The sequence below is a fragment of the Colossoma macropomum genome, unplaced genomic scaffold, assembly GCF_904425465.1.
Source record: "Colossoma macropomum unplaced genomic scaffold, Colossoma_macropomum, whole genome shotgun sequence".
Classification (NCBI taxonomy): Eukaryota; Metazoa; Chordata; class Actinopteri; order Characiformes; family Serrasalmidae; genus Colossoma; species Colossoma macropomum.
In genome coordinates, this window is record NW_023495247.1 from 367,501 (window position 1) to 388,963 (window position 21,463).

At 39.1% G+C, this 21,463-nt stretch overlaps 1 protein-coding gene across 1 annotated transcript in view; it reads left to right on the forward strand.

Annotated features, from left to right (window-relative positions):
- The window catches only part of dysf (dysferlin, limb girdle muscular dystrophy 2B (autosomal recessive)), a 107,315-nt gene that overhangs the window by 13,036 nt on the left and 72,816 nt on the right, over positions 1 to 21,463 (forward strand). Inside the window, 25 exon segments of the mRNA XM_036561419.1 lie at positions 2,562 to 2,682; positions 7,382 to 7,599; positions 9,104 to 9,232; positions 9,405 to 9,467; positions 9,553 to 9,603; positions 9,800 to 9,830; positions 11,003 to 11,118; positions 11,294 to 11,420; positions 11,509 to 11,612; positions 12,020 to 12,088; positions 12,177 to 12,220; positions 12,394 to 12,476; positions 13,728 to 13,760; positions 14,566 to 14,636; positions 14,638 to 14,682; positions 14,934 to 15,047; positions 15,150 to 15,327; positions 15,719 to 15,843; positions 15,944 to 16,050; positions 16,141 to 16,336; positions 17,413 to 17,559; positions 19,305 to 19,436; positions 19,822 to 19,851; positions 19,853 to 19,989; positions 20,246 to 20,360. Coding sequence (XP_036417312.1) covers positions 2,562 to 2,682; positions 7,382 to 7,599; positions 9,104 to 9,232; positions 9,405 to 9,467; positions 9,553 to 9,603; positions 9,800 to 9,830; positions 11,003 to 11,118; positions 11,294 to 11,420; positions 11,509 to 11,612; positions 12,020 to 12,088; positions 12,177 to 12,220; positions 12,394 to 12,476; positions 13,728 to 13,760; positions 14,566 to 14,636; positions 14,638 to 14,682; positions 14,934 to 15,047; positions 15,150 to 15,327; positions 15,719 to 15,843; positions 15,944 to 16,050; positions 16,141 to 16,336; positions 17,413 to 17,559; positions 19,305 to 19,436; positions 19,822 to 19,851; positions 19,853 to 19,989; positions 20,246 to 20,360 — 2,586 coding nt within the window.

The window sequence follows — 21,463 nt, forward strand, 5'->3', positions numbered from 1 at the left end:
GTTTGCCCAACACTGAGTATCACTTTTTTAAATAGAATCTCTTCACCTTCAGCCTCTTGTTAGACCTTAACCCCCCACCCTTTAACCCTAACTCAAAAAAAAAACACTTACCTTCTACCTCTTTCCACCCCGTTCACTCCCCACTGCAGACACACTCTGAGACTGTGCTGCTGTCATCTAAGCGTCGCTTCCTGGCATTGTGTATGTGTGTGTTTTTCATGTCTTGCCACTGCATGATGAAGGATGGAAAAGGAGAAGGTGGAGTTGTCCCTCTTAGCTGTTTTGTATCCGTGTTCTCTGGAATAGCCTGACCAGAGGAAATAACTTCAGGAAAGTGTGGTGTGTGGCCAGGTACTACACTTACCAGCACACCAAGTTCAAAAACAACTTCAGCAGCGGCCATATCACTCCCACTCATTCCACAATGACAACACAAGCCCTCCATAATGTCACAGTGTGATAATTCTTTTGCCTTGTGGAAGAATGCAGGCACTATTATTAGGAATAGGTACAAAAATTCACTTCCCAAAAAGTGCAGGCAGAACCATATTGGTACAATCAAGCATTTCGGTCAATTTCTCTACGAATTTTTGATGTGCCTTACATTAAATAAAGATAAGAGATGCTACAACATAAAAACGGTTATTTTATATGCCATCCCAGGGGTCTTAAACTCAAATTGCCTTAGGAGCCTATGGCCGGATGGTCTTCTCCAAGGGGCTGCCTAAAAAAATGCAGGGAAAAATGTCCTACATTTTTTCATGTTTGAATTAACTGCATTTTTTTCATCAATTGTTTTACCTAACGTGGTAAACTAATACATTTTCAAATATGAATTTGAACTATATAACATGCACTTACTCAAACACATCAATTAGTTTGTCACCACAAACTACGTCAACTACTACTACTACTACTAATAGTAGTAGCAGTAGTAGAAGTAGTAGTAGAAGTAGTAGTAGTTGTAGTGGTAGTAGTAGCATAAACACCATATTTAATAAATAGGACTTTTATTGTGAAAGCAGTGATGTTCCTGCTGAGCGTGAGTGAGGTTATTGTGAGGGAAGTGTTGGCAAAGTAATTCCATTCATTCTTTATTCTGACATGCTGTATCCACTATTATGACGAATTAACCCACAGAGGCAAATTTAACTATCAGTCTAAATTAGAATAAGAGCTAAGTTAGTTATAGCTAAATTACAACCATGCAGAGTGCAGCATTCATTTTGAGCGTAGTTTTCACTAAATAGTTCCACTGAACTATTTTTGCTTTAACAATGTAAGCATCAACCTAAGCTGAATTTATATCCTATGTTGGGTAACAAGCTACAAGATCTGGTGGCTAAAGCAATACTACCCATGAGATTGATTATTTAGCTGCAGAAAAATGAAATGAATAAAGATTTGCAGGCCTGATTCATGGATAATTTGTAAGTCTGTAATGGGTTGTATGAAGCTGTCTTTTGGGACTGAGCTATTTAAATACAAAGTGTCAGGTAGAAACAAGTGAGAAATTATTATTTTTTTTTTTTTATTTCTGACTATCATCTGTTTTTCTTAAATACTGTATCACCTATAGTAAAAAAATGGCATAACTGTCCACGTATGTGGACACCATGAATGAAAGGGTTAAGGCAGGTGCATGCTCCAGTAAACTGATGTCTGACTTTATTTTATTGGGTTTTCTATGTAGTTAGCTATACTGCTATGTCTTATATGGTTAGACCACAGTGAAGTGTCTAGTGACTTAACATGATATCATAGGCAAAAGTCAGAGGATAGCTGCCATCATATGTTCAGGCAACACTTTTTACAAGTTACCTAAACCATATAGGCTAACCATTAGCACACTTTTAACTACTCTAGCTAGCTCATTCACAACCATATTTTCTTGCCAGTGCCATCAGGTAGGGAGGGGCTGGTTAAAGAAGTACAAGTTACCATATATCTAGATTGTTACCAGTGTCAAGTTCAAAAGCCAGAGTCTTTCATAGGATGGGGGTATATTATTGGATGTCTTGCACATCTGTGAAAGCACCATTAATGCTGAGAGATACATGCACATTTTGGGTCAGTGTATGTGCCTTTTAGACACTGTTTTTTTCAGGGACGTCCAAGCTTATTTCAACATAACACCAAGAAACGTTCTGTATGTATTAAAACAGCATGGCAGAGTAATTAGAGAGTGCAGGTGCTAGACATTCCTCTTTTAAAACTGGATCAGTTAATGTCGTTAGTCCTCAATCATTATTAAGTGCTGTTAAAAAGTGATGTAACACAGTGGTAGTCTTCTGTGCCAACCTTTTTGGAGTGTGTTGTAGGCATCTTATTGGGACTAAGTGAATATTTACAACAAACAATGAAGTTTCATGAGGTCAAGCATCAAATATAGTGTGTTTGTATTTTTTTAATGAAATGGTTAGATCTGCAGTGACCCCCCCAACAAGAACATGCACCCAGGATGTGTCAGACATATTAATAAAACTGATAAATTATAGACAACAGCATAATCTAATAGCTTAATCTAATAGTAGCCTGTATTATTGTCTGTGCTCTTTCAGGCCACAGTGACTCTGCAGGTTTCCTACATCCCTCCTCCAGGCATGGCTCCAATCTTTCAGCCTCCTCCACAGCCTGAGCCCCAGCACAGCAGCACTCCTGTAGAACTGGACACTGTCACAGGTAATGACTCAGCAAGACACACATGCAAGTTCAACTGCTGAGCAGTTTAGATTTAAAAGCCCTAAAAGCTGATTACTGCTAGATTCTAGGCATACAGACATAGAGTTCCCATCTTAGTGAGGAGCCTTTGGTATTTGAGAAGGCTAATGTTAAATCAGCAGAGAAGGAGGGATGTGAGTAAGGAGGGTGATGTATTTGTAGGAGAACACAGGCATTTAGAAATGAGAATCAGGCTATACTGGCCATGTTTGCACATACAGGGAATTTGTCTTTCGTGGTAGCTCATGTTACATGATAGCTCATCACAGAAATTTCACAGATATCCTCATCTGAATTCTACTAAACACACTAAAGCAGACATCTATTCCTGTAGACATTCTCTCACACACACATTCATAAATAAAAAGTGTGTGCAAAGTAGGGGTGGGAATCTCTAGGCACCTCACGATTCGATTCGATTACGATTCAGAGGGCTGCGATGCGATTATAAAACGATTATCGATGCATCTCGATGCATCTTTTTTTTCTATATAGCATTTACATTTTCTCACTGTGTGAGCTCAAGTTTCGAGTTCAAGTTTCAATTTATTTGTCATTTGCACAACATGTCAGGACATTTATGCATTGAAATGCTTGTGGTGAGGCTCAGCTAATCACTCTACAGAAAGTAAATAAATAAAAATACAAGAAAAACCAACAGAAATATATTAAATATACACAAAATATACACAGAATATAGAGACAATATACATTTTTAAGTGACTAAGTGACTCAGTGTTATTGTTATTTAAAGTGACTTGGTACTTTTAAAGCAAAGTATTTGTAATGATCCGTAATGAATTTACTTCCAATGTCTTTTTTGATAAATCAAATGGAAGTGATGTGGCAAGTGAACTGGAAGGCTCTCATTCAGTGCTCTTGTTTGGAGCACGAGAAACTGCTGCTACTCATCTGCGATAAAATGCACAGTTACGGTGAAATAAGATCCAGTGGCAATGGATGTCCACGCAGCACATGTTACAGCTATTCTACCCGTTTTCTTTAGTGATTTTATAACGTCGGTTTTGGTCTCGTTGGAGAGACGGGGAGAGATCGCTGTCAGTAAAATGTCTTTGAGACGGGACGTGTGCAACATAGCACGAAGCCCTGTTTCGCAACGACTGAGAACCGGCGTGCAGACTGCAGGTCACACAGCAACAAAATCTGCAACGAGAGACTGTCAAACAGTAAAAAGTGGCGAAGCTGAAGTCAGCTTCTCTTTCGAATTCTCCCGTTCCACCTTAAATGGTGCCGCATTTACATTTGGCGCCTCACTTAGAATTTAAGGTGGAACGGGTAAATTCGAACAAGAAGCTGGAGAATGAGAAGCGACTTCAGCCTCAGAAAACAGTCGAACGTTGAGAGACATTTAATTGATCAACTTCTGAGGAAAAGTTTTCTGGCAGAGATGGGAGGAAAGCGGCTGTAGCTAAAGCTTAAAGCAGAGCGAAGTAAATCTGCGTTTTCGTTTATATTGTTTAGCCTATACTAGGACATCATCACATACTGAGACATACTGGACATTAAATGTTGCGGCTCCCAAGGTGGTTTGATTTTTGTTGAAAGGACAAAATGTTATCATTTGTGTTGTGACTCCTGATCTAACCTGGCTTTAATGCAGAGGCTGCCGGTCGGGTTTCTCGCTCTTCCACTTGTGTTTTTGCTATGTGCTGCCACAGACTGTCCGGGCGCTGCACTTCTGCACTTCAAAGTTCTGCCTTTTGCGTTCCGTCAACATTACGTTATAAATTAAATATTTAGAAAATCGATTTTTGACATTTGTGAATCGATTCAGAATCGTTCACGTCTGCATCGCGATGCATCTAAGAATCGATTTTTTCCCGCACCCCTAGTGCAAAGTATTTGTAAAGTGCAGAAAACAGGAGCCAATAATATATTTATGTTTGCACATGCTCAATTGACTCAGCTTCTTTTCTGAAGTCACTTCTAAATTCTATGCAACGCAAAACTTTTTTTTTCAGTCAGTGAAAAAGCTATATTCAAGGACTTCAATGATCACAGCCAGTCTGTGCAGTAAATAATTATTAAATAAATATTAAAAATCTTTGGCTGTGGCTCCCGAGTGGCGCAACCGTCTAAGCGTTGGCCCTATCATCAGGAGATCGCGAGTTCGATCCCTGGTGATGCTACAGCCATCCGTAGCCGGGAGTCCAAGAGAGCACAATTGGCCTCGCTCTCTCTGGGTGGGTAGGATGGCCCCCCCTCTCCCACCATCACTCAGCGCGATGCTAGTCAGCGCAGGCGTCTGTTAGCTGACGTAACAGATCTGGCGGTTGGCGCTTTCCTCCGAGCGCGTTCGGCTGTCCAGTGACGTTGCGTGAGCGGCAGTTCGAAAAGAAGCGGTGGTTGGCTTCACAGGTCTCGGAGGAAGCCTGTGTTAGCCTTCGCCCTCCTAGCGTTGATAGCATCGTGTGATTGGGGGAGTCCTAACTAGCGGGTGGAATTGGAGACGACTAAATTGGGGAGAAAAATCGGGTAAAAATTAAAAAAAAAAAATCTTTGGCTGGCCCGAACAGCATTTTATAAGCTTTGAATACTCATTGATGTTTCAGAACGAGTGCTTTACTACTCACTCTCAAGATCACCCTTAAAACCAATAATATTTGACATTTTTTAGTTATTTGTCTGACAGAACAGACACACTTCCATTCTACTCAATTTGGTATAAGAGAGCTTTTCCCTTTGATTTCACTAAGTGTTGAAGTATTATGGGTAAACTTACAGACAGGCTTTTTTCCACTCAGCACTGATGGCTTCTGGTAAAAGATAGTCTGTGTTTAATATGAGACCAAATGTTCTCTATAGGGTTTAAATCTGGAATCTGACCGGCTCAAAACCATCAGTAAAACAATTATATTTTAGGTTTGGCTATTTATTTATTAATTAATTAATTTATTTATTTATTTGCATGGGAATATATATTTAAAATAATCATTTGCTTAATCAAGAATCAAAAATCATATTGAACCTGAATAAAATTCGTAGCATAACACCCCTAGTAATTACTATAGCATGCTGCATCCTTCTGAGATTCTTGTGTGTTGGTGTAGTCCACTATCTTTCATAATGCAGAGCCCTTCTCCTGTGTGCAGTCTTCTCGCCATTCATTCTTTATTCTGACATGCTGTATCCACTATTATGACGAATTAACCCACAGAGGCAAATTTAACTATCAGTCTAAATTAGAGTAAGAGCTAAGTTAGTTATAGCTAAATTACAACCATGCAGAGTGCAGCATTCATTTTGAGTGTAGTTTTCACTAAATAGTTCCACTGAACTATTTTTGCTTTAACAATGTAAGCATCAACCTAAGCTGAATTTATATCCTATGTTGGGTAACCAGCTACAAGATCTGGTGGCTAAAGCAATACTACCCATGAGATTGATTATTTAGCTGCAGAAAAATGAAATGAATAAAGATTTGCAGGCCTGATTCATGGATAATTTGTAAGTCTGTAATGGGTTGTATGAAGCTGTCTTTTGGGACTGAGCTATTTAAATACAAAGTGTCAGGTAGAAACAAGTGAGAAATTATTATTATTATTTTTTTAATTTTTGACTATCATCTGTTTTTCTTAAATACTGTATCACCTATAGTAAAAAAATGGCATAACTGTCCACGTATGTGGACACCATGAATGAAAGGGTTAAGGCAGGTGCATGCTCCAGTAAACTGATGTCTGACTTTATTTTATTGGGTTTTCTATGTAGTTAGCTATACTGCTATGTCTTATATGGTTAGACCACAGTGAAGTGTCTAGTGACTTAACATGATATATCATAGGCAAAAGTCAGAGGATAGCTGCCATCATATGTTCAGGCAACACTTTCCTCCGAGCGCGTTCGGCTGTCCAGTGACGTTGCGTGAGCGGCAGTTCGAAAAGAAGCGGTGGTTGGCTTCACAGGTCTCGGAGGAAGCCTGTGTTAGCCTTCGCCCTCCTAGCGTTGATAGCATCGTGTGATTGGGGGAGTCCTAACTAGCGGGTGGAATTGGAGACGACTAAATTGGGGAGAAAAATCGGGTAAAAATTAAAAAAAAAAAATCTTTGGCTGGCCCGAACAGCATTTTATAAGCTTTGAATACTCATTGATGTTTCAGAACGAGTGCTTTACTACTCACTCTCAAGATCACCCTTAAAACCAATAATATTTGACATTTTTTAGTTATTTGTCTGACAGAACAGACACACTTCCATTCTACTCAATTTGGTATAAGAGAGCTTTTCCCTTTGATTTCACTAAGTGTTGAAGTATTATGGGTAAACTTACAGACAGGCTTTTTTCCACTCAGCACTGATGGCTTCTGGTAAAAGATAGTCTGTGTTTAATATGAGACCAAATGTTCTCTATAGGGTTTAAATCTGGAATCTGACCGGCTCAAAACCATCAGTAAAACAATTATATTTTAGGTTTGGCTATTTATTTATTAATTAATTAATTTATTTATTTATTTGCATGGGAATATATATTTAAAATAATCATTTGCTTAATCAAGAATCAAAAATCATATTGAACCTGAATAAAATTCGTAGCATAACACCCCTAGTAATTACTATAGCATGCTGCATCCTTCTGAGATTCTTGTGTGTTGGTGTAGTCCACTATCTTTCATAATGCAGAGCCCTTCTCCTGTGTGCAGTCTTCTCGCTGGACACTATGGGTGAAGAGGACACAGAAAGCATGATGATGCTGGAGGTTCCAGAGGAACCTGAGCCTGTTCCAGGACCCCAGGGCCCAGAGACTGGAGCCCCTACAGCTCCACCTAAGAAAGCCCCTCCAACCTTCAACCAGGGCCTGAAGAAGAAGAAACAGCACCACAATAAAGCCCCCCTCCCCAACAAACCCCAGGACCTCCAGGTGTGTGTCTTGGTGTATGTCTGCATATGAAACCAACAGTTCACAATGGCCATTATTTCAAGAGACTGTGTTGAAATCCATATGCTCTTAAAAATAGATGTTCCTGTATGGATCTCAGCATGGACATACAGTTCAAAGACCAAAACCTTGAATTGGCATCAAACCTTTATATTATGTGGCCAAATTGAAAAATGTAATCATCACTACATCAGTTGTAGGCATGCCTACCCTCCTACCGCGGTGCCACAGCGGTCCTGAGAATGAGATTTTCCAGTTTAAAGACCAGAAAAGTATCCTTCTGGTAATGTATCATGAAGATGGGAAAAACTTTTGAAAAATAACAGCAACTTTTGGGTCGCTTATTTAAAGACAGGATGTACATTTTTACATTTTTTTAGTGCATACATTAGTGCATTTCTTTATCTCTGTAGATGGTTCTCAGTGGTTGTATGATGTATTTGCACAGTGCTTGCTGGGTATTGTAGTGAGAGAACTTTAATGGACAAGAAGCATACAAAATTGAGAATTCTGTCAAACTGAGGCTGAGGGATGCAATTCTGCTACTACAGAATACTAAAATACAAATAACAACATATTAAATACTAGTTTCATACTCAAATGCCCCTTTAAAGAATCATCCATTGCAAGGTTCTTTAGGGAATGAAAATGGTTCTTCTATGGCATCACTCCGAAGAACGCGTTTTGGCACCTTTATTTTTAAGAGTGTACATGGACTGTATAGATTGTTCCTCTTTGAACACAGACTTATTATATAACATTGACCATTTTCTAAGTGGACAGATTTCAGATTTCAGATCACTTTAAATTTCTTTAAATTTAGTTTTCTCTGTAAACATACAGGCTCTGTTAGGTCTTACAGATTCATGAGGCCATAGCAGGGTCTTACTGCTCTGGTGCACATATTACTTCTCACATGGATTGTGTCTGTAATCATAATTAATGTCCTGTAGCCCCATAGTGACTAGTCTCTAATGGTGCTGTTGGCAAATGTTTGGTGGTCAGAAATAGTGCCCTCTTGTGGAAGCAGTTATTATGAGTTCTGCAGTGACAATGAAATCAGGGGTTATTTCAGTGTGTGTATGTGTGTGTGTGTATATATATATATATATATATATATATATATATATATATATATATATATGTGTGTATATATATATGTACACACATATATGTATGTGTGTGTGTACATATATGTATGTATATGTGCGTGTGTGTGTGTGTGTGTGTGTGTGTGTGTGTGTGTGTACATATATGTATGTATATGTGTGTGTGTATGTATGTCTTGATTTAAATGTGCTACTTGGTTGTGCAATTAACACAATTGTGTTAATATACTGTATTTGTGTGCAACTGGCAACCGATTGACGCATTTGGATTTGGGTGTATTTTTTTCAGTGTAGCTATAAATCTGCAGAAAAACATGTAGCACGCTGCATTTTCAAGTTCAAGTTTTAATCCTTGAAATATACTTTGGAATGTTCAGGTACGGGTGCGAATCATCGAGGGACGACAGCTTCCTGGCATCAACATAAAACCTGTGGTCAAGGTGACTGTAGGGGGCCAGACAAAGAGGACACGCATCAAGAAAGGCAATAATCCATTCTTTGATGAGGTAAAGAACTGTTTTTCAAACAATCCACTTAGATGCTTAGATTATTATAGTTTTTTTTGTTGTTTATCGTCTAACTTGCATAATAATGTTTCTCCTGCTCTCAGACTGTTATTGTATTGAATGTAGAACTTATGTCTAACAACATCTTCATCTTTTTCTCTTTTTGGCACAGACTTTCTTTCTAAATTTCTTTGAAACCCCTTCAGATCTCTTTGACGAGCCTATATTTATAACAGTAAGTAGACTAGTCATATTATAATTTCTTTTGACCGTTTAGCTAAATGTATGTAAAATACATAAGATTTTTTATCTTTTCTTAGGTATTTGACTCCAAGTCTCTACGCACAGACTCTGTCATTGGGGAATTTAAGGTAATGTGTGTTTGTTTTTTTACTTTCTTGTTTTTGCATTCATCTTTCTTTTAGTAATCTCTTCTTGTTGTGAATAGCTACTTTTCTTTTCTCTGATCTTCATATCTTTGAATTATTTTTGGTTTGTAGGACACATGCTTGTTGTTTCATGAAGCGCTAATAATAGTGCTGACAGTTTTTTCTTGTCTGCTCTCAGATGGATGTTGGCATGGTGTATAATGAGCACAGTGAGTACCGCAGACTCCTGCTGAGACTGGGACTGCTCTCTACTTCAGGCTGCAGGCTTTTGTTTGAATTAGCGCACACTAAAACTCCCTTACTTTGTCACTTATTATGGTAGACATACAGTAGTATGAGTAATACAATACAATAAATAGGTTTAAATTCTAACCTTTTAACCTAGCCTCTTGGTGGTGATAGGAATCAGGGGTTGCAACATCTACAGCACAATTATAGCCATTTTATTCACTATCCAAAATGATCAGTGAACAACGTTATCATCTTTGCCAAAAAAAAAAAATTCTATTTTTTACGTTATTTGATCATTGCAGCTGCCATTTAGATTGTGTTAAAATTTCATGATGAATGGACCAATTGAAATGCTCCAGAATCATTTGGAATAAAACCATTTTTACAATAAGTTACATTCAGAGTTAAAACAATGTTGCCTTCTACTGTAAAGTTACTATTTTGGAGACGTTTTTCTTTGAACAAAGATGACATTCATGATCATTTTGTATAATAACTTGTGAGGGAGCTTTTAAAGGCATTATACCCTTCAGACATCTGGTTCCTATCACCACCACTGTGAAAAATTCTAACTCTGTAAGTTTCTGTAGAATGAAACCTTTAATGTTTAAATTTGAATGATTTTGTCATGTAGAATTTTTTTTTTAAATGGTGGAATTCCCCTATAAAGCGCAAAGTTCTGCACTTCAGGTTAGATGTGAATACAAAGGAGCAATACACTGTTATTCATTAATTATTATTCATTATTAATTTTTATGTTATTCAGTAATTTGTATAAGTAATTCAGTAACTGCTTTTAGGCATGCAAGTTATGTGGTTATGAGCATGGGGAACTAAAGTGTGGGCTCATAAACAAACCCTTAAAGCTTAGGGGGGTTTGATATCTAAGCATAAAACATAGTAGCTTCATAGTACACGCCTAGCAAAGACAGTTCTGTGTAGTACCAAAAAAGATTATTTGACTTGTAATGGCTACAGATTCCTTTTTGGTAGATCTTAGTACTAATATCTGAATAATAAGCCTGCAGTTTAAGAGCTTAAATGTAGTTAACGTTCTTTTCACTAAATAACACTTTGAAAAAAGTCTGAGAAAGTCTTCACTCAGCATTATGAGCTGATTTACAATCCTGGGTTTTAATTCTTGTGGCAGGACACGCCATTCTCAGGAAGTGGTTATTGCTGGCAGACCCTGATGACCTCTCTGCTGGGGCCAGGGGTTACCTGAAGGTCAGCCTGTTTGTCCTGGCTGCAGGTGACGAGCCACCAGTGAGTGAGAGTATTTATTCATAGAGTAAACTTTGGTTTGATAACTTTTTCCCGGTCCTGTTCCTTAAAGCAAAATCTCAGCTTTCACCATTTGGCTACTGCATGTTCTTCTTACTTCTGAGAAATTCTGACATATAACTTGATAGTTGTGAATGCTTGTTTGTATGTGTCTTAGACGGATAAGAAGGAGGGCGTTCAGGAGAAGGAGGACATTGAGGCGAATCTGCTGAGGCCAGCTGGACTCACTCTCAGAGGAGCCTCCTTCACTCTCAAGGTCTACAGAGCAGAGGACCTACCACAAAGTGAGTATCATCATCTCTGTGTATGTGTGATTTTATGTGTATTATTGTCTGTATCTTTGTGCCTTTATATCTCCTTTCTTTCCATTAGTGGATGATGCCTTCATGGATGGTATGAAGCAGTTTCTGGGATTTGACTCCAACAGAAAAAACCTGGTGGATCCATTAGTGGAAGTCAACTTTGCTGGCAAAACGGTACAATAGCTACTATACACATAAGGCCGGGATGTCTTAGATCTCCTTTGGTCATGTTCAGGCAGCCCACAACTCACCAAAATTTACTGTAGTATGTTCTTTGAAGTACATTTTGCCTCAGCTTTGTTTTAAGCCTCCCTAAACCCTCACAAGAAGCCTGACTGATATGCTGCAGCCAGGTTTCAGACAGATTTGGCCAAGTCAGAATGCAAAAAATCATGATAGAAGCAGATGTACAGGCTACTGACTTAATATAGAAACAGTGAACTCTCAGATCATTATAGAGTGAGCATCATTTATAGTAAAGACCTGAACACTTCAGTCTTTTTAGAGAAACTGATGCATGTTATATAAATCATGTGGATGATCTCTGAGACCTTTAGAAGACCAATATGTGCATTCCACAGATGTGCAGTAAGATACTGGAGAAGAATGCGAATCCACAGTGGAACCAAAGTCTGGTACTTCCTATCAGGGTAGGATCAGCTACATAACTGCTTTTCATGAGCTCTTACTTTTTTATGCACCAGCACTTATAGCCAATGTTCTTCTTTCTCTCTGCAGTTTCCATCTATGTGCGAGAAGATGAGGATACGCATTTTAGATTGGTCAGTCTGTTTTGAAATGTGACATCAGATATACAAGACTAAGGATTCTCATCTGATTACATCTAATTATATAATAACTAGGCTGTATTTATATATTGTATATGTTTGGAGTTATATTGTACATTGTATATGTTTGGAGTTGTAACATTGCACATTATCCTAATCCCTGCTAGGGATCGAGCCAGCCACAATGATGTTATTGGCACCACACACCTGTGTATGTCAAAGATCTCTGCTCCAGGAGGGGAAATAGAGGGTAAGCCTTGATATGCATCTCACACGGAGTGCAGCAAAGTCATGGCTTTTTTGAAGTTTCATCTATTGTTTACATCCTTTGAAAATTCCCAGAAAGGAGATGTTTTAGTGGATTTGCTTCCTGCCAATTTCAGCACAACAGAGTTTTTGAGTAATTAAAACTTCAATCAACTAAGTGTCATTTTTGTGTAGTTTATTTAAGGATGTTGCTTGTGTATGGGGTGCATTCTTCATTTTTGACTGTCGGCAGCAGCAGTGCTTTCACAGTCATAATGAGGGAATGCAGCAAGGAACAGAAACAGAGCAGCAAATGTAGGTCCTTAAACCAACAGTCATAGATAAAATCCTCAATTATAAACATTGGTCTCAGATCAGTGTACCACAAACAGCGTTTTCGTGCTGTATATCATCCAGATTGTACAAACAGTGATGAACCAGATCAAACATAACTCCAGTTTACTATAAGTATTAAAATATATATACGTTTGTTCACATTTGTAGCTAAAATCCTGCCTTAAACATCCTTGAAACTTTTTCGTTACTTTTTGAAGATATTTCTTTAAAAAGAAAAAAGTGGCCTGTGAGTAGAAAGAGTAGGACATGTTTTCGTTGCACTTTGTCCATGTACTCTACTAATTCACTCTGAGCGTATGCTGAGGTGGAACTAGTTCATAGTAAGTGCTTTAATGTAGAGTGTGGTGTGGTGAGTCTACATAGGTGACCATTTTGCTGTTTGCAGTAGTATATCTGTACTCCTGATGATAGAACTTATTCAGTAATGACTGGGATTCTGCTGGAGTGTTAGTGCTTTGTTTGTTGGGTAGTAGTTTCTCAGCCTTACCCAAGCAGCTTGCCTGGTGTGACAGCAGTCTCTGTGATGTATATGCAGTTATAAAGTCATTTTACCTGCATTGTGTGATTTTGTGGCATCAGTAGAACTAACACTTCTTTGCAACCTAACTCTCACCATTTTTCCAACTTCATTCACAATTTCTGGTTTGCTCATAGTCCAGCAGTAGAGGGTTGGAGATTTTTGTTTATGCTAGCTGTTCTGAAATCTTTGGCACTTTCATTGTGTCAGTAGTGTTTTCATTTAACTTACAGCCATGTTAAGAATTGCACTCACCCTTTTGCTGTGTTGCATGGGCCAACTAACTGTTTGGAGGGCTAACTTCGGAGCAAGAGTGAGCATGCAGTCATACTCTTTAGTTGTTGTTTCTTAAAACTATCCTTTATTTTTCTACGCATTCAGACGAGTTGCCCCCCAGGACCATCCAAAGCACCAGTATGTCTCTCTTTCATAATGTATCTGTGTGATACAACTCGCTTTACGTAGGCATAGAGATATGCCATATCTCTCTTTGGAATCCAGAAGGCTAGTTGGGTGCAATAGCATAGTCATAGCTTTTGTGAAACCTCCATTGTCTCTTTTTCTTTAGCCTTCAGCTTTTTTCCTGCACTAATTTACTGCTTCAGAAGAACGCTTAATATTCTAATGTAAGAATCAATCAAACAAATTTATGGTAATTTTGTACAAACTCATTTCCAAAAAAGTTGGGGCTGTAGTAAAACTGTATTTTCTGAATCGATTAATATTGTTATTGACTGTAGATGGGGAAATCTTTTAATTCCTTGTAATCGTGTGCTGTTTTTAAACTGTTGGACTATTCAGTCATGCGTTTTTTTGCAAGTGTGAACCATTTTGTTTATAAATGACTGAGCCTTTCGTAAATACTCCTTTTATACCCAATCACGATAGCACCTCCTGTTATCTATTCACCTGTTTACCTGTAGAAAGTCCCAAAACACATTTTTGATAATTCCATTAACTTCCCAGTTTTATACTGCCCTAACCCAACTTTTTGGAATGTAATGCAGACATCAAACTTGGAATTAGTGTACATTTACAAAAATCAATAGAGTTAATAAGGTAAAATGTCAAATATCTTTTTTTTGCGCTGTTTTCAATACCTGTAAACAGCAGTTTTTCAATCCCTGCTTTCTGTTTTTATTTGCATTTTAAATACTTTCCCAACTTTGGAAGTGGGTTTGCAGTAACTCACAAGTTCTCCTCACAATTTCTGTCATAGTTGATGACAGCCTGGGCTTCCTGCCGACGTTTGGCCCCTGTTACGTTAACATGTATGGAAGCCTTAGAGAGTTTCACTGCCTTCTCCGACCCTTATGAGGCTCTCAACCTTGGCAAGGTAAGATAAATCACGTAAAATTGAAATTTTTTAGAATTATGTTTTAGTTAGGCTGTTTTCGATTAAAAGTCTCCAAGATGAGACTTTACATCAAGGTTATTAACAAAATGATTGAATTTTCAAAGCGAACCCTTTAACTTGCAGTCTTATCATTCATCTATTAATTGTACGGCTAATGAACCGAAGTATGAGCCCATATATGACATCTCTGTTTGTGCATCAGAGGTTGTGTTTGTATTGGGCTGGTCTAGGGAGAGGGTGTAGCGTATCGAGGCCGTGTGCTGTTGGAGCTGACCACTAAGCTGTGTGACCGAGCGGAGCAGAGGGTGGAAGACATCCAGGCCGATGACCTGTTGGTGGTAGAGGTGAGCAAAGTTCACCTTGTTGTGTGCACTAGCATCCAGTCTAAAGACATTTTTCACAGATTTCACAGATTTTCATTAAATTTGTTCTTTTGTGTTGTGCAGAAATTCATGCGGAAGAGGAAGTATTCTTTGTTTGCTGCTTTCTACTCTGCCACCCTCCTTCAGGATGTGGACGATGCCATTCAGTTTGAGGTCAGCATCGGTAACTACGGCAACAAGTTTGACTGCACATGCCTGCCCCTGGCCTCCACCACTCAGTACAGCAGAGCAGTATTTGACGGTGAGAAACAGCACTGCCCAGTGGCCTTTATCCTTAATTACAGCCTTTCACTTAGGAAGAAGCAGGACAGACTATGTGGAGTTCATTTTGTTCCTAAAATTTTAAATACATTTTAAATACTACTGGCAGTACAACCTGTCACTCTAGATCAGTTGACCTATAGGAAGTGCAGGTAAATGCCCTCTTCTAAGACTCCCAACAGGGCCGGCTCTGGGAGCCCTAAGCAGGATTTTTTGGGAGGCTCCCCATCTTACTAGCTGATGTACTGCAAAATTATGTGCTAAGTAATAACAGTGACTACAAGATAATTTAGACTATGTATTTTACCAGCTAATTGCATGTTGATGATTAGATGCTCAGGCTAAAATTGTGCTCCACTATGTGGCTGCAGGCTGTCACTACTATTACCTGCCCTGGGGGAATGTGAAGCCTGTGGTGGTTCTGTCATCAGAGTGGGAGGATATCAGCCCCCGTATAGAAGCTCTCAACATGCTGCTCAACATTGTAGACCACCTGGTGAGAGCCAAGCCAACTTGAGCTGCAGCCAGCATTACAATGAAGATGCATTCTGCTACTTGGATGGATCTGTATATGTATTTGACCTTGTCTGTCTTAGGAGTCTAACCTAAAGCTGGTGCAGCTGGAGCTCCAATCAGGCGGTGACCAAGACAACCTGGAGCAGGCAGTGGTACAATTGCTTGATGATGTCATCGCTGACTGCAGGTAAAGCTATTCTCAGCTTTTATTCCCTGACATATAAAATTGTTACACAGTGAGTTACATTCAGTGTCTGTTCACATGTTTGTTTGTCAGTGAGGAGCTGCCTGAGCTGGACGGCTGGCCATGTGTGACTCCTCTGGATAAATCTCTGCGGCGTCTGCGAAAGGTGAATCTGAAGCAGATCGAGCAGGCGGCTCTGGCGCTGAAGCACGGGCCGGAGACAGAGCTGAGCTCGGTGCTGGAGCAGGCCGAGGACTGGACACAGAGACTGCGCTCTCTTGCAGAAGAGGTCAGTAAGGCACAAGTATGAGTACATCATACTTCCAAAAGTTTGTGGGCACTCCATCTAATTAGTGAATTCAGTGACTTTAAGGTGCACCCATTGCTGACAGAGGCATTCAACTGTGCACACACACAATGGGACTCTAAGGAGCTGCCGCACATTTCACAAGGCCCCCAGCACTGGGCTGTGGAGTAGTGGAACTGCATTCTCTGGAGTGATGGAGCACCATCCAGTATGAGTTGGTGTTTGTGACCCAAAACTAATCTAGTATCTACCTGAACTCACTAATCTACTATCTCACTGCTATTGTAGCTGAATGCAATCAAATCCTCACAGAAATTTCCAACATCTAGTGTAAAGCCTTCCCAGAATAGTAGAGGCTGCTACTGCATCAAGCGGAGGACAAACTTCATGGTAATACCCTTGATTTTAAAAGAAACATTGGATGAGCAGGTGTCCACAAACTTTTGGACATATGTTAACCTCACTAACTAGTGAGGAAGTTCATTCTAAATCTTTCTTTTCCTTGCCATTTCGTTAGCTACTAGCTAAGTGAGATTGTTTTCTGCAACAAAGTCTGTGCCCTAATCTTCAGGGTTGAGGTGAATTAACAGTTATACATTAACTCCAGCATTTAAGTTTTATTGTTAAAATTGTGTTAGAACAGTGTGTTGTAACGTATATTTTTAGGTATTATGTGTTATAAAGGTATATTTTTTTTAACCAAAAAATCTAATTCTGCTGTGGAGTCACAAGGGGCAGTAAAAGAGCCGCATGTGTCTCCGGAGCCGCATGTTCCCGACCCCTGCACTAAAAGTTACTCAAAAGCTACTGAAAGTGAGACCGAAGGAAGGAAATTATACTTTTAGGACATCCCAAATGTGCATATGTTTTCCATCAAAAATTGCATGAACGTGAAGCAAAAGCCCCAAAACCATATTAAACATACCCTGTATGAGAACACAAATGCAGGCAATTCATCTCAGGCTGTGGAAATAGGCCAAAAAACAAGTGCCATGTATAAGTGATGCTTTCTCTGTACCTCTGACCTTCTTGGTCACTTGTTTCTGTTTCTCTCTCAGCCCCAGAACAGTATGCCAGACATAGTGATCTGGATGCTTCAGGGGGACAGAAGAGTGGCGTACCACAGAATTCCAGCCCACGAGGTGCTTTTCTCTCAGGGCTATTGTGGCAAGCACTGCGGCCAACTCCAGACTGTTTTCATGAAGGTATGTTTGCATGTGCTGGGCAGTTTGAGACTAGTTTTGATATTGCTTTTGTTTTCATGAACACACAGAGTGAAATAATGAGACAGAGTGAATGCTTTCCACTAAATAGTCTGATCCTTTATCAGTAACATAAATACTTTCAAAGGCTGTGTTCACATTACCAGGCTGAAGTGGCACAAATCCGTGGACACACAAATCTGATCTTTTGAAACCAGATCTGAGCCACTTTCGTATGTGGTACAGGATCAGATTTAATAACCGATCTATGGCCATGTGTCCTTAAAGAGAACGGTCAGATCAGAATTCATTAGGGATGCACTGATATTGAAATTCTGGCCCAATGATGATAACCATTATTTAGAAGTACATGTCAGCTGATGCCGATGCTGATAATTGGTGTTTAACATGCATTTTTTTATGGTGGTACACAAAACTGTTTAAACTCTGTTTAAAATGTTCTCATAATACTCATAGTAGTACTTATCATTATGACTGAAAGGCATTAAATTCCTTGAGCACTCCGACAACAACCAGCATCTTTAGCTTGTTATATTAAATTTAACTACCACTGTGAGTCTCTTTGTTTGGCTTTAGATCCTGCTCTGGTGCTTACTGTGAAGGGAGATTCAAGATTAACTATTATTTACACATAGAAACAACTGAAATCACGACTGTGATTTGTAATGTCCATATGGCTGTGTTACGTGCATGCATGTGAAAGAGAGTGATACCAAGCCGGACAAGCGATGGCAAACACTTTATTTTTTTTAGTTTATATGAGTAAAGTGTAAAAATGACCTTGAACTTAGCTTTTATCAGCTCTTCCTGCCTGTGCCTCAGGCACCAGAATGTAACTGCTGCCATTAAAGGTGGGACGGGAAAATTTGAACATGTAGCTGACAAATAAGAAGCCAACTTCAGCTTCTATTTTTTGGATAAGGAGATTCAGGCTATCAAAAAATTCCACCTAGAGTTTGATTTACAGAGCTACCTACCTGAGTAACTGCAGGTCTTGCTTGTGTGCACAGTGCTGTAGCACAGCCAGTGTCGTCCTAAATGTTAATGGTGCTCTTCCAGCACGCGTTAAATGCATCATGAAATATTGGTTTCAAATATCGACCAAATCAAAGCATCGGCCTGATTTCGATGATGTTTTATGATCGATATGATTCCGATATTGTGCATCCCTAGAATTCATGTGCTTTTTTTCCACTTCACAGGCACCATGCACTAACATGCACTATCCTGAAGTTAGTGTCTGTAAACAGTGCAAAAGACCTGCATCTGACCCTTTTTCGCCCTCGTCTTGCTCTAATTATGAACAGACGGTTTGTCATGATGGTTCATTCTCGTGACAGCAGTAATTAGGATGTCATTTCAGGACACACGCTCTTTCACAAGAATGATAGATCTGACAAGACAAATGTGAACCATCAAGTTAGAAAGATCAGATCTGGGCAAAAAAATAAAAAAAATGAGCAATAAGGCTTGTAAAATGAAGTAGCCACATATAGTTTTTATGTACACATTTAATTTTCACATTTTTTCCCCATTTTTTATTTTTCATGTGTGCAAGGGATACTATCATTGGCAACGCTGGAAAAGAGAATCAGTGGATTCTACCAGTCCTTATTGTATGCTTTACTATGAGCAGTATAACATTATGAAATATGATGAAATTTCAAACTAACGTTGTGTTGTGATAGTTGTGCATACTAAGTCTTTTAGTGGCTATGTTTGTTCAGTATCCTCAGGGCGGCAGTGGAGACGCTAAGATCCCAGCACAGCTTCGGGTCAAAGTGTGGTTTGGTCTGGCTGCTGATGTCAAGCACTTTAACCAGTTCTCCGAGGGCAAGCTGTCTGTGTTTGCAGAGACGGTGAGCAATTTCACTGTGAATCGTATATCCCACATACTGCTTTTTAACCTTGTTTAACCCTTTAAATTCTAAGCCTGTATGTGGATCTGCACTTCAGTTCCTCGTTTAACTTTTATAAGTGCATAACTTGCATGTCAGTTTCATAGTAGTTATCAAATAAATTAGTGGATCTACTGAATAACAAATCTCAGGTTTCATAACTGAACAATAAGACTAGAGTTGAAGAGGTTAATAGCTACCACTGTTGTAGTTGATCGGACATTATGTACAGTTTGCGTTATAATATCACACAAGCGTGTGGTGTGTGATGAATGGTCGAGCTCTGCTATTCTGTCACTGGCTCCGCTGTGATCTGCCAGTTTTGTTCCTGCTGTGTTTCCTGCAGTATGAGAACCAGACCAAGCTGGCTCTGGTGGGGAAACTGGGGCACGACAGGGCTGACCTATCCCAAGTTCAGTGAGGTGACTGGCAGAGTGAAGCTGCCTAAGGAGAGCTTCAAACCTTCTTCAGGCTGGACCTGGGCTGGAGACTGGTACATTAGCCCAGAGAAAACGTGAGTTTCGCCCCAGGTCTTCACTAGCTTGCTGTCGATCTGATCCTTGGCTTCTAATGAGGTCTTTTTGATACAGTGATTCATTTATTTGACACAATTGCATTTGAACACAGCAGACTAGATGGAATATCTGTAAATCTGTACATTGATTTTGCATGTATGCAAAATACTAAATATTCTCTGAAATGCTTAGTCGTGTTAATCATAGTTAGGTTTTTAGACCAGATCTTGATCTTTTACATGTCATATTGCCCAGCTTGCTGTATGACGTGGATGCTGGCCATATGAGTTTTATGGAGGAAGTATTTGAGAATCAGATGCGGCTTCCAGGAGGACAGTGGATCGGCATGCCAGAAGGCTACACTGATGTGGTTTGTATATTTGATTTCTTTAAATAGTAGTAATAATAATAATAATAATAACAATACTATTTTAGTTAAATAATTGTTTATAAGTAACCTATAAGTATATAATAATATCAGTAAAATCATTGGAAATATTCAGCAATAGGAGAGTCCACAGTACTCTAAGCATATGCTAGTCTAAACAAACATTTTAATGTAGGTTTTAAAACAAACTTTCTAATTTAGATTTAAAAATGATTGATTTTTCATTCCTTATATTCTTTGAAATATGATTCCGTAGTTTAGCAACTATGTACAAAAGTGATCTTCCACCACCTGAGCTGTAAGTGATCCTAGGGATTTGCTGTAAGCCTACCTGAAGTGGTCAGGATGGGCTGTAATGTTTCAAAAGTAAGATATGCCAGAGCTAGGCCATTAAGAGCTTTAAATGTCATAAGCAAGGTCTTGTAATCGAATAAGACTGGAATTATTCGCTCAAACTTTATTTTCTTGGTAAGCACATGAGTTGCTGCACTCTGAACTAGTTGGAGCCTATTAGCAAGTCAACATGGCAAATGGTCAGTAAGACATTACAGTAGTCTAATCTAGTAGTTATGAGAGCATAAACTTATTTCTCAGCCTCTTGTAGGGGATGCATATGTCTTATTTTTGACAGAGTTCTCAAGTAATAAAATGCAGTCTTAGAAATATTACTGATATGGGACTATGACATGGGAGACAATAAACTAACATCCAGTGTTACAACAAGGTCTTTATAGCATTTGGGGCACTGGAAAATCTATTAAGGTCAAGGATAAAATCTGCAAACTTGTCTTGAGCATACTTAGGACCCAACAGCAATGCTTTTGTTTTATCAGACTTTAGCAGGAAAAAAGTTTCTGTTCATCCAGGCTTTTATGTCTTGAAGACAGTCTTCCATTATATGTAACTGTGTGACCGAATCCGGCTGAACTGGCACATGTAAGCATAAAAGTGAAGGGCAACATTATATTTACGAGTCCTGGGGCCTGTAAGTAAAGGGAGACCAGTAAGGGCCTTAAAACAAACCTTGTGGGACACCATATCACACAATTAATATTATTTGTTCAGAAAATTTCTCATTTACACTG